This window comes from Salvelinus namaycush, unplaced genomic scaffold, assembly GCF_016432855.1.
Source record: "Salvelinus namaycush isolate Seneca unplaced genomic scaffold, SaNama_1.0 Scaffold1968, whole genome shotgun sequence".
NCBI classification, from domain to species: domain Eukaryota; kingdom Metazoa; phylum Chordata; class Actinopteri; order Salmoniformes; family Salmonidae; genus Salvelinus; species Salvelinus namaycush.
The window spans coordinates 34,041-48,004 of record NW_024058750.1 but is presented as its reverse complement, the minus strand read 5'-3'; the positions used below and the strand labels follow the sequence as shown (position 1 = coordinate 48,004).

At 40.7% G+C, this 13,964-nt stretch overlaps 1 protein-coding gene across 1 annotated transcript; it reads right to left on the bottom strand.

Annotated features, from left to right (window-relative positions):
- Positions 1-10,447: 10,447 nt before the first annotated feature.
- LOC120037887 (recoverin-like) lies at positions 10,448-11,551 on the bottom strand. The gene is made up of 5 exons (XM_038983854.1): positions 11,460-11,551; positions 11,215-11,352; positions 10,954-11,104; positions 10,718-10,829; positions 10,448-10,566 (listed from the first exon to the last, which is right to left on the bottom strand). Exons 1-5 carry the CDS (start codon positions 11,549-11,551, stop codon positions 10,448-10,450), a joined length of 612 nt encoding a protein of 203 aa, XP_038839782.1.
- Between the last annotated feature and the right edge of the window lie 2,413 nt (positions 11,552-13,964).

Sequence of the window (13,964 nt, the reverse complement as noted above, 5' to 3'; positions counted from 1 at the left end):
TGTTTCCATTGATCATCCTTGAGATGAGTCCACCTGTGATAAATTTAAATGATTGTACATGATTTGGAAAGGCACGCAAGTGTCTATATAAGGTCCCACAGTTGATAGTGCATGTCAGAGCAAAAACCAAGCCATGAGGTGGAAGGAACTGTCCGTAGAGCTCTGAGACAGGATTGTGTTGAGGCACAGATCTGCAGCATTGAAGGTCCCCAAGAAGACAGTGGCCTCCCTCATTCTTAAATGGAAGAAGTTTGGACCACCCAGCCAAACTGAGCAATCGGGGGAGAAGGGCCTTGGTCAGGGAGGTGACCAAGAACCCGATATCAATATGAAAGAGCTCTAGAGTTCCTCTGTGGAGATGGTAGAACCTTCCAGAAGGACAACCATCTCTGCAGCACTCCACCAATCAGGCCTTTATGGTAGTGGCCAGACAGAAGCCACTCCTCAGTAAAAGGCACATAACAGCACGCTTGGATTTTTCCAAAAGACACCAAAAGGATTCTCAGATCATGAGAAACAAGATTCTCTCGTCTGATGAAACCAAGATTGAACTCTTTGAATAAATGCCAAGCATCACATCCTGGGAGGAACTCTGTCAACAGTCCCTACGGGTGATGCATGGTGGGGCAGTTGTGGGGATGTTTTTCAAACGTCAGGGGCTGGGGAGACGTAGTCAGGATCGAGGGAAAGATGTACAGAGAGATCCTTGACTGAAAACCTGCTCCATAGCGTACAGGACCGCAGACTGGGGGCGAAGGTTCACCTTCCAACAGGACAAAACGACCCTAAGCAAACAGCCAAGACAGACACAGGAGTGGGCTTCGGGACAAGTCCCTTGAATGTTCTTGATTGGCCCAGCCAGAGCCCAGACTTGAAACCTGATCGAACATCTCTGGAGAGGACCTGAAAATAGCTGTGCAGCGACGCTCCCCATCCCAACCTGACAGAGCTTGAGAGGATCTGCAGAGAATCATTTGAGAAATTCCCCAGATACAGGTGTGCCAAGCTTGTAGCGTCAAAGCCAAGAAGACTCAAGGCTGTAATCGCTTCAACAAAATACTGAGTAAAGGGTCTGAATACTTACGTAAATATAATATTTCTGTTTTTTATTTTTTATACATTTGCAAAAATGTTTAAAAACCTGCTTTTACTTTGTCAATATGGGGTATTGTGTGTAGATTGAAGAGGGGAATTAAAGAATAAAATAAAAAATTGAATAAGGCTGTAAGGTAACAAAAATGTGGATTAAGTCAACGGGTCTGAATACTTTCCAAATGCACTGTATTTATTGAGTCATGAAGAGGAAGACATCAATAAACAATTCTGAGATCTGAAAAATACCCATTATCTCAAAACCATACATTTTGCATTTACTTAGATTTTTTTTAACAACTTTTTCTGAAGAATGGCCATAACGTAGCCCCCCACCCCTAAAAAAAACAGATTTACAAATGGCTTAGGATTTTGATACTCAGCACTTTAGGTACCTTTAAGGTGAGGACCTTACTGGGTTATGAAAGAAGAATGAACTACAAAACAGCTCTGAGATCTGTGATGTGAAAACTCCAATGCTCAATATCTCAGATCTATGCTTTGCACATATAGAAACGTATAGTCCCAAGGTCTGAAGGGGTTGACATGATGTTTTAGTGACTAGCCTTTCTTCTGTCCCCCGTACATACAACATCTGTAAGGTCCCTCAGTCAAGTATAGAATTTCAAGCACAGATTCAACTACAAAGACAAGGGAGGTTTTCAAAGCCTCGTAAAGAAGAGCAGTGCTTGGTAGATGGGTAACAATAACAATTAGACATTGAATATCTTTTTAAGCATGGTCAAGTTAATAATTATGGTGGTATATTCAACCACCCAAACACATCAAAGATACAGTCGTCCTTTTTGGCCTAAATGCAAAGCCCATGTTTGGGACAAATCCAACACAACACATCATTAAGTAACTGCCTCCTTATTTTCAAGCATGGTGGTGGCTGCATCATGAAATGGGTGGGCTTGACATCGACAAAGACTGGGGAGTTTATCAGGATAAAAATAAATGGGACGGTGCTAAGCACAGGCAAATCCTAAAGGAAAAGCTGCTTTGCACCAGACACTGGGAGAGGAATTCACCTTTCAGCAGGACAATAACCTAAAACACAAGGCCAAATCTACACTGGAGTTGCTTACCAAGAAGACAGTGAATGTTCCCGAGTGGCCAAGTTACAGTTTTGACTTAAAGCTGTTTGAAAAATCTATGGCAAGACTTGAAAATAGCTGTCTAGCCATGACCCCCATCACCTCCTAGACAGACCTTTAAGAATTAAAACAGTAATAATAATGGGCAAATATTGCACAGTCCAGGTGTGCAAAGCTCTTCAAATCAAAAATCAAATCAAATGTTATTTGTCACATCCCCCGAATACAACAGATGTAGTAGACCTTACAGTGAAATGCTGACTTACAAGCCCTTAACCAACAATGCAGTTTTAAGAAAAAAATGTGTTAAAAAAGTATTTACTAAAATAAACTGAAGAAAAAAATAAATAGATAAAAATAGAAAAATAACAAATGACTAAGGAGCAACAATAAAATAACAGTAGCAGGCTATATACAGGGGGTACCGGTATAGAGTCAATGTGCGGAGCTACAGAGTCAATGTGTGTTAGTTGAGGTAATTGAGGTAATATGTACATGTAGGTAGAGGCAAAGTGACTATGCATGAATAATAAACGAGTAGCAGCAGTGAGAGTAGTGGCAGTGTAAAAATGGGGGGGGGTGGGGGGGTGGGTGGGGACAATGCAAATAGTCCGGGTAGCAACTTGATTTGCTGTTCAGGAGTCTTATGGTTTGTGGGTAGAAGCTGTTAAGTAGCCTACAGTACCAGTCACAAGTTTGGACACACCTACTCATTCCCTGTTTTTTCCTTTATTATTTACTATTTTCTGTAGAATAATAGTGAACACATCAAACTGAAATAACTCATATGGAATCAGTGGTGTAAAATACTTAAGTTAAAATACTTTAAGTCGTTTTGGGGGGTATCTGTACTTTACTATTTATATGTTTGACTACTTATACTTCACTACTTCACTGTCCTGTTAAAAAAGAAATGATAGTCCCACTAAGCGCAAACCAGATGGTATCGCTGTAAAATGCTGTGGTAGCCATGCGGGTTAAGTGTGCCTTGAATTCTAAATAAATTACAGACAATGTCACCTGATTGGCTCAAACACATAAAGAAGGATAGAAATTCCACAAATGCACTTTTAACAAGGCACACCTGTTCATTGAAATGCATTCCAGGTGACTACCTCAGGAAGCTGGATGAGAGAATGCCAAGAGTGTGCACAGCTGTCATCAAGGCAAAGGGTCCCTACTTTGAAGAATCTCAAATATAAAATATATGTTGAATTGTTTAATCATTTTTTGGTTACTAGATGATTCCATATGTGTTATTTCATAGTTTTGATACCTTCACTGTTTTTACACAATGTAGTAAAAATAAAGAAAAACCCTGGAATGAGTAGGTGTGTCCAAACTTTTGACTGGTACTGTATATACAGGCTATATATACAGTATATACTGTAAATATCTGAAACAGGATTCAATTTGAATGGAATGGATGGAGAGAGACTGCTTGTGCGTGCTCTGATTTAAAGCAACGATATTAGAGTGATAGGCTGTTTTAAAACTCTACGTCTGCAATTAAAAAATATATATTTCCAATTAAAAAATATATATTTCCAATTAAAAAATATAGTGATCCCAGAAAGCCAGATTGAGATGTGTAAATTAGACACCATTCAGTCCTTATGCTACCCTAACCTTCTGGCCCCCAGCCCTGTGTGCTATCAAAATTCCCATGTTGCCATTTAATGCTTATAGGATGAATAACAATTTATAAAACTGCATATCTAAAGCTCTTGTCTGTCCAAGAAGTTAGGGTAAACGGTAGACATGGTATCTGTTATCCACTTTGTTTTAGTTAATATTTTGGGTATATGGGAGGGTGACTATATTTTAAAGTAGGGTTTTAGGTCAAATATATTTTGCTGAAGGGAGGGCCATCCATTTTCATTTCAGAATGGTTCGATTTTCTCCATGTAAGTCTTATCATAAATAACGTTCACTCCCTACAACATTCACATTTACTCCACTGTAACATACACTTAAGTGTTTTCTGAAATGAAGATGATTTAATTTTACCTGCTCATTGTAGTAGCTCTTGTCCCAGCACCGCTCTACAGTCTGCCGGTATTCAGCACTCGGACTGAACATCTTGAGAACAGAAAAACATACCAGTACTAGACTTTCTACAAGGACATAATTGAACGATTAAAACTCAAATAAGATATATCATAGGATTTACCTGTGCAGATGTAGAAAGGGCACGCGGGATTTTATTGCTAAAATCCATGAATTATTTGACGAAATGATAGATGGACTTTTGACAATAACTCAAAATAAAGATGAGTAATCGTAGCTAATTCGCAAAGGTGTTCGTGCTTGGGTTGGCGCAAACTAATGTTTTTAGCTAACATTCTGACGTTCTGGAGAAATCAAACATTCCATCTCCATAGAAATTGATTGTGAACATACTGTTATGGATTGTGCGTATTGTTGCGTATACTGCCGGCTACAGGTTCGATGTCACACTGTGCGTGACAGGTGATGCGCTGCGCTCTCGTTCCTCACGCGTAAAAGCGAATGCAAAAATGCATGATGTCGATTATCAAATAAGGAAAACATCAACATAGGCCTAATTGTCAGCAAAATGATTTGTTTGATTTGATTGACTCCTGCGTAATTAAATATACTGTAGCGACCCGCACAGACAGCTGTGTGTTATGTGTTAGGCTAGTAGGTGGTTGTGTTGTACTGACCAGTACCCAGTGTTCGCGGGGTCCGACATGTCAATCAACCTGCTATCTGCCAATCACGGGAATGCCTGGAATGTTCTGATGCCGGGCATCGTGGCGGTTGGCGGAGTGGCGTGGAGGGGGGTTGGGCAGGGGGATGGAGCATTGGAAGTTAAGACCAGGTTCAGCCTTTGTTCTCTCTCTTACATCTGGGCTTCACAAGAGAAGGTCACGATTGGCTTGTGGGTTATCTTCCATTTATTTGGCGTGGGCTACGGCCAAACAGTAGCCTGTGTAAAGTTGGTTTAATAAACCGTCAATTCGCAAACTCAATCCTCTGTCTGGACAATTGTTCATTTATGATCTAGTCAGGTCATTACAATACAAACATGTATTTATTACCAAAACATCAATGACAACGGCAAGGGTTAGCCTATAAATACAGTCTACATTTATTTACACTTGCAAATAGCCTACATCTATAATCTATTTGGAAATAACAATAATGAATATGATTGTTACAGTAATTGAACACACTGATGCACTGAACCGCAACAGTGTTTTGTGAAATAGGCCTACATGTATTTCAGGAGAATGTTGCCAATTATATTTTAGCAGTTATTCGACTATGGCTCAAAATCTGTGTATTGGCCTCAAGTGACACAAGGGACATTTTCGTTCATTATGTCCCCTTCAAAGTATAAACATATCAAAGGAATTTCTGTAGCAAACTGGGGCCATTTTCTGAGCTGAGCTGCTTCAGCTCTTCTTGCCAGGTGATTTAACAGTCCCATTGTGAAGACAGAGATGACCATAGAGCACTGATATATGCTACATAGCTGTAGAGAACAGGCTTCAGCATACACCAGAGAGGCTAGGAGTTATTGTGGAGGCCAGAGCAGCAAATGTTATAAAGGTGAGCCAGGAGGCTGCTTTGTGACCTTTTTATACCTCACAAGGAGAAAGGAACTGGCCAGACATCAACAGCAGTGCATTGTAAACTTGAAACCCACCCCAGTGCAAGCCAGGCACAGTGTGTGTGTGTGTGTGTGTGTGTGTGTGTGTGTGTGTGTGTGTGTGTGTGTGTGTGTGTGTGTGTGTGTGTGTGTGTGTGTGTGTGTGTGTGTGTGTGTGTGTGTGTGTGTGTATCAAAGAGTAGAAGTGGGAAACCTGGATGGAGGGCATTGGTGTAAGCTGTAGATCCGCGCCTGCATGGGTCTCGGGGGGGATGTTGTGTTGTGTTGTTGAAAGGTGTGGGAATCTGACTGGAGGTTAAATACAGCACAGCAACAATCTCGACGGATGTACTGCACGGTGCTGTAGTAGTTGTGTCTCAACGTTTCCCTACTAGTTCTTCAGATGGTCTTGCTCCCAGTCTCACCACAGCCCCCACCCATCATCAAATCAAATCAAATTGTATTTGTCACATACACATGGTTAGCAGATGTTAACGCGAGTGTAGCGAAATGCTTGTGCTTCTACTTCTGACAATGCAGTAATAACCAACGAGTAATCTAACCTAACAATTTCACAACAGCTACCTTATACACACACGTGTAAAGGGATGAAGAATATGTACATAAAGATATATGAATGAGTGATGGTACAGAACGGCATAGGCAAGATGCAGTAGATGGTATCGAGTACAGTATATACATATGAGATGAGTAATGTAGGGTATGTAAACATTATATAAAGTGGCATTGTTTAAAGTGGCTAGTGATACATTTTTTACATGTATGGCAGCAGCCAATTAATGTTAGTGGTGGCTGTTGAACAGTCTGATGGCCTTGAGATAGAAGTTGTTTTTCAGTCTCTCGGTCCCCGCTTTGATGCACCTGTACTGACCTCGCCTTCTGGATGATAGCGGGGTGAACAGGCAGTGGCTCGGGTGGTTGTTGTCCTTGATGATCTTTATGACCTTCCTGTGACATCGGGTGGTGTAGGTGTCCTGGAGGGCAGGTAGTTTGCCCCCGGTGATGCGTTGTGCAGACCTCACTACCCTCTGGAGAGCCTTACGGTTGTGGCCGGAGCAGTTGCCGTACCAGGCGGTGATACAGCCCGACAGGATGCTCTCGATTGTGCATCTGTAAAAGTTTGTGAGTGTTCTTGGTGACAAGCCAAATTTCTTCAGCCTCCTGAGGTTGAAGAGGGGCTGCTGCGCCTTCTTCACCACGCTGACTGTGTGGGTGGACCAATTCAGTTTGTCCCTGATTATACTCAAAATATATTTTAGATTTTCGATTCTTCAAAGTAGCCACCCTTTGCCTTGATGACAGCTTTGCACACTCTTGGCATTCTCAGATTCACCTGGAATGCTTTTCCAACAGTCTTGAAGGAGTTCCCACATATGTGACCGACCGCCTTGATTCGATCTTATGTAGCAGCATTTGAAATTGTGATTTTTACATATGATAAAAGCAGAGACACAGAGATACAAATGGCATATCATACACTGCATTTGAGGAACAATGGGAAAGTAATTCTGCTTTGAAAGTTGACAAACTTATAACCGCACTTTTGAGAAAATGGCCTTTGAATGTTTTTGTACCTACTGGAGAGCTCTTCTTTGTCTACCCCCATTCAGCATTGTTCACACCCTCTTAAGCTTTAGCCCCCACCCAAACTCTGACCATTTTACTTGCCCTAGCAGAGCTGGTTAGGATGTTTTCATGTTATCCAGAGTGTTGGTAACTGTAACTGTGCTGCTGGCAACAATTGAATTACGTATATTTACCGACGTTTTCTGACACTGGCCATATTGAACGGGTATTGAGCGTTCTTAAATTCATCAGTTATTCTGCGCACTGGCACACTCAGACGAGAGTGCTCTGGAATCGGAGTAGATGGCCAGACTGAATTTACGAACACACCCAAAATGGTTACTTGTATAGTGTAGTCTTTTGTTAAGACATGTAGCTAGCTAGCTACATGTCTTAACAAAATACTCCACTCATTGTTTAGCTAGCTAGCTAATCCCAACTCATGACGTTACCACCCTGCATGAATCTGCTGGTAGCTAACCAACCAGGTTCAATGTTAGCTAGCTAACATTAGGCTATAACTAGCCAAGCAAATGGCTCTGAGATATGAATAATAAGATCATACATGTAACTTTGGCTAGCGAGCCAGCCAGCTAACGTAAGCTAGCTAACAGCACACTTTAACTTTAAATGAAACCACTTTCTTTCAAAATTAGAAACATATAATATCTGAAAATGTAGCTAGCTAGACTATCTTACCCGTCATCATGGATGGACGTGACTCCTGTCACGGATACCATGGGTGCCCTTACTATGAATATGTAATCTTGAGACAGGTGTTTTTTCTCCATGTCCTTAGCTATCATACTCGAATTCCACTGATTTCAAAACTCGGTCCTCCAGAAAGTGGACAACAACACTTGCAGTTTTACTACGCGATACATAAAAAAAGCTGCGTTAGACAGGATTACCTACACATACTGACCAGCTCAAATAGACTAGAAGCGTGCTATGTGTCAAACCAATCCAAACTCATCTCTCGGCATGTCCAGCCCACTCATTATGTCAGCCAATCATTGCTAGCGGGAAGGTTGCTGCTTTTTTCTGTGGCTAAACCAACCAGGCTCCTAATTTAACAATTTTATGCGTATTTACAGAGGGCATACAAGTTTGTTATTAAGGCACATGAAAGTTCACTGTTCGAGAAGGCATTTCTGCCTTGATAAAAAAATAAAAGTTTACGTTCAAATGGCTCTCCTGTGAAGTAGTGACCCTATTTCCCTGAAACGAGTCACATATGCTGAGCACTTGTTGACTGCTTTTACTTCACTCTGCGGTCCAACTCATCCCAAACCATCTCCACTGGGTTGAGGTCAGGGGATTGTGGAGGCCAGGTCATCTGATGCAGCAGTCCATCACTCTCCTTCTTGGTCAAATAGCCCTTACACAGCCTGGAGGTGTGTTGGGTCATTGTCCTGTTGAAAAACAAATGATAGTCCCACTAAGGGCAAACCAGATGGGATGGCATATCGATGCAGAATGCTGTGGTAGCCATGCTGCTTTTGTGCTTTGAATTCTAAATAAATCAGTGACAGTGTCACCAGCTACACCCTCACCATCGCACCACCTGCTCCATGCTTCACGGTGGGAACCACACATTAGGAAATCATCCATTCACCTACTCTGCGTCTCACAAAGACACAGCGGTTGGAACCAAAAATCTCAAATTTGGACTCATCAGACCAAAGGACAGATTTCCACCATTCTAATGTCCATTGCTCATGTTTCTTGGCCCAAGCAAGTCTCTTCTTCTTATTGGTGTCCTTTTAATGGTGGTTTCTTTGCAGCAATTCGACCACAAAGGCCTGATTCACGCAGTCTTCTCTGAACAGTTGATGTTGAGATGTGTCTGTTATTTGAACTCTGTGAAGCATTTATTTGGGGTGCAATGTCTGAGGCTGGTAATTCTAATGAACGTATCCTCTGCAGCAGAGGTAACTCTGGGTCTTCCTTTCCTGTGGCGGTCCTCATGAGAGCCAGTTTCATCATAGCGCTTGATGGATTTTGCGACTGCACTTGAAGACACTTTCAAAGTTCTTGAAATGTTCCCGATTGACTGACCTTCATGTCTTAAAGTAATGATGGACTGTCATTTCTCTTTGCTTATTTGAGCGGTTCTTTCCATAATATGGACTTGGTCTTTTACCAAATAGGGCTATCTCCTGTATATCAACCCTACTATGTCACAACACAAACGCATTAAAAATGAAGGAAATTCCAGAAATTAAGTTTTAACAAGGCACACCTGTTAATATAAATGTATTCCAGGTGACTACCTCATGAAGCTGGTTGAGAGAATGCCAAGATTGTGCAAAGCTCTCATCAAGGCAAAGGGTGGCTACTTTGAAGAATCTGAAATATAAAATATATTTCGATTTGTTTAAAACCTTTTTGCTTACTAAATGATTCCATATGTGTTATTCTATAGTTTTGATGTCTTCACTATTATTATACAATGTTGAAAATAGTAAAAAAAATAAAAAAGTTGAATGAGTCCAAACGTTTGACTGGTGATGTATTTATGTACATTTTATCAGAAAAACTATCAAATGACTCAAATGAAACTTTACCACATAAAGGTACTAACGGCAGATATATAAACATAATTTAATACACTCAAAACAGTAGAGCATTGACAGGTAAGTGTTGGTATTGAACATACTAATATTGGTCTTTGACAAAGTACAGTGTGAAGGATATATATATTACAGTAATGTGCATGATGTGGGTATTATCATGTATTTGTCATATCTAAAATGTATCCTTAAAGGAATATATACATTAAAAGGAATTTTGTATTACATTTTGTGTTTGAAACAAATCTCTGCTACTGATTTACTAAATAATAAAAATGTATATACGGTAAACAAAAGAGACCACATAAACGTACCGTTTCAACGGCACACTTGAACAAGTGCTGTTACAAACTTAACAACAACAATTGCAAGCTTCAGGTCTCTCTTGATGTGAATATTTTGTCCCAGTGAGACTAACGTGGAAATATAAAGTTGAAGTGAAAAACACGTTAAAAAGATGGCGTAGTCAGCAGCTAATGTTTCATCTCATTCAGTCTCTCCTGTACCTTCTGTGGCTGGTCAAACTGCACCAGTCTGAGGATGTTCTTGTTGTCCATCACTCCCTGGATAAACTCCTCCTCTGTTAGCTTATCTGAAAGGACAGAACACATAACAGATACAATAATAGATATATTTACAATGCTCATTGCACATAAGCTCAAAATGCATTCATCAAAATACAATATACATGATTTTCTTGAACTATTCTTTGAGTGGTTCCTAAACATGAAAACAAGGCTTACCATTTTCTTTCTTGCCGAAGAAATCCCAGATTTGATCAGCTCTCTTCTCTGGTGTGTTCTCATCATCAGGAAGATTCTTTTGGTCCTCTTTGGAGATCATGTTGAATATCGACTATAAACAGAAAGTTTCTTTCATCATTATTGAGATTTGAGCAGCACGCAAAACATGATGTGACCACATCTCATCTCTTACACCTACTTCATCACATCTATTTCACAACGACTCTACAACTGACCTCGACGATCTCCTGGATCTCCTTCTTGGTTATGCTTCTGTTGTGGTCGACGTCGTACAGGTTGAACGCCCACTCCAGTTTCTGTATGGTCCTCCCAGAGGAGGTCAAGTGCAGGGCCATGATGTACTCCTTAAAGTCCAGCATCCCATCACTGCAGGGTTCAATATCATTCAATTACTCTGTTTCTATATCCCACAAGTGCTAATTATGCAGAGCAGTGCAAATCAGCAGGAACGTTGTAATGATCATATCATCCATCACCTGTTGGAATCGAAGCTCCTGAAGACGTGGCGTGCATAAGCCTTGGGGTCTGCGTCGGGGAAGAATTTGATGTAGATGGCCTCAAACTGCTGCTTGCTGATTTGCCCACTGGGACACTCTCTCAGGAAGGTCTGGTACCTATAGAGGATGAAATAAAGATGTATCAAACAGTAGCTACGTCTCAAATGACACCCTTCTCTCTATAAAGTGTATTTATTTTGACCAGAATTGTAAGTTCTAGGTACCCGGTACATAGCTGCTCCTCGCTGTACTTGGTGTTCAGTTTCAGCTCCTCTAGGAGATCCTTGGACAGGGAGACACTTTTGCTGTTGCCCATCTCTCCTGTGTTTCGGGATCGTTGTCCTCTATTTTTCTCTCTGTTTCTTCCCTCTCTGTCCGTTGCTCTATTTTGCTCGATTCCTCCTTTGTTCTTTATCAGTTTCTTTCTTTTCCACAGTCTCTTTGTTTTCTCTGATCTCTCATGTGAGGGGACCCACTCAATCCTAGTCTGGTGCACCTCTGCTCTGACCAGAAACAAACACTGGCCCTCTTGTTCTCTGCTATTTAAATGAAGACAGATTGGTATTGGTCCAGACTGGGTGTAGGGGAGATTATAGTACACACAGCTGGTGATTTTCAGTGCACTCAACTGACACCTACGTTGAAATGGATAGGGATTAAACAGCAGGGAACCTCATGGTCTAATACTGTTTGATTAGATTGGTGTCTGTGTATTACCTGTTTTACACTGATACTCAGTGATAGGCATAAAACACATATGAACATGAGTCATCACTATCACAAGCTGTGATTATTCATAAGTATGACATTGTAATTTGTCAATTACTGAGGTAAAAAAAAATGTTTTTATATGTATAAATATATGTATATATTGAACAAAAATATAAATGCAACATGCAACAATTTCAAAGATTTTAATGTGTTCAAATCAAATTTTATTTGTCACATTCACATGGTTAGCAGATGTTAATGCGAGTGTAGCGAAATGCTTGTGCTTCTAGTTCCGACCATGCAGTAGTTTCTTACAAGTAATCTAACCAAACAATTTCACAACACCTACCTTATACACACAAGTGTAAAGGAATGAATAAGAATATGTACATAAAAAAATATGAATGAGCGATGGCCAAACGGCATAGGCAAGATGCAGTAGATGGTATAGAGTACAGTATATACATATGAGATGAGTAATGTAGGGTATGTAAACTTTATATAAAGTGGCATTGTTTAAAGTGGCTAGTGATACACTTATTACATCAATTTTTTCATTATTAAAGTGGCTGGAGTTGAGTCAGTATGTTGGCAGCAGCAACTCAATGTTAGTGATGGCTGTTTAACAGTCTGATGGCCTTGAGATAGAAGCTGTTTTTCAGTCTCTCGGTCCCAGCTTTGATGCACCTGTACTGACCTCGCCTTCTGAATGATAGCGGGGTGAACAGGCAGTGGCTCAGGTGGTTGTTGTCCTTGATGATCTTTTTGGCCTTCCTGTGACATCGGGTGGTGTAGGTGTCCTGGAGGGCAGGTAGTTTGCCCCCGGTGATGTGTTGTGCAGACCTCACTACCCTCTGGAGAGCCTTACGGTTGTGGGCGGAGCAGTTGCCGTACCAGGCGGTAATACAGCCGGACAGGATGCTCTCGATTGTGCATCTGTAAAAGTTTGTGAGTGCTTTTGGTGACAAGCCAAATTTCTTCAGCCTCCTGAGGTTGAAGAGGCGCTGCTGCGCCTTCTTCACAACGCTGTCTGTGTGGGTGGACCATTTCAGTTTGTCCGTGATGTGTACGCCGAAGAACTTAAAACTTTCTACCCTCTCCAAGCATGTTGGGAGAGGCATGGCCATCAAAATCACTTGGAACTGAAATGAACCAGATCCCTGCTGCAAAGTCAACTGTAAAGCTTTCTTTGGTTTCCCTAATCTATCTATTCCAACAGGGACCCCTGTGGATTACCCATAGAGATTTTGCAATCAAAGAAAGAAAGATATTATTGGATATGGCCCTATCTTTCAGACTACTAGTTTAATAGCATATACATAAAGACCATTGTTCTTTGTACTGTGGTCATGCTTGTCAACGTATATATATATATAGATTCAATGTAGTATTTTTTATAGTACATGATAATGACTAAAAACATATATACCAAGATACAAGGTCATCAGAATTACTGTAACATACATGACTTCAGATATTAAACAAGACTCCCGTCTGCTGGAAAACCGAAGAAATACAGTTATTAAACTAGGAAACTCAGGCTTACACACGTTCAATTACACACGTTCAATACATGTTGATGCATAAATAATATGTAATTTAAGTTTGTGATGAAATGTGAATTGAAACTGTAAATAGTTACAAAAAAATAACAATACAAATCGATTGCTACTGTAAATAGTAAAAATAGTAATTGAATGAAGACATAATAAAATATTTAATGAGGAAAAAAGTATAGAGAAATATTTAACATGCGAAACAACAACTGTGGTGTGTGTGTGTGTGTGGGTGTGCGTGCGTGTGTGTGTGTGTGTATATGTGTGTGTATGTGTGTGTGTGTGTGTGCGTGCGTGTGTATGCCTATGCATAAACGTGTGTGTGTGCGTGCCCTTGTGTTTGTGTGTGTGTGTGTGTGTGCGTGCGTGTGTATGCCTATGCATAAACGTGTGTGTGTGCGTGCCCGTGTGTTTGTGTGTGAGCTGAAGTCATCTGCTGAAAAGCTGGTCAGGTTCACACCA

Bases quoted from the DNA above. Each gene is read 5' to 3' on its own strand.
- LOC120037887 (XM_038983854.1), bottom strand. From the start codon at position 11,551: ATGGGCAACAGCAAAAGTGTCTCCCTGTCCAAGGATCTCCTAGAGGAG. The intron at 10,830-10,953 runs GTCAGTTGTAGA...TTCTGTTTATAG, and splicing joins AGATCCAGGAGATCGTCGAG to TCGATATTCAACATGATCTC. The intron at 10,567-10,717 runs GTAAGCCTTGTT...CTGTCCTTTCAG, and splicing joins CTTCGGCAAGAAAGAAAATG to ATAAGCTAACAGAGGAGGAG.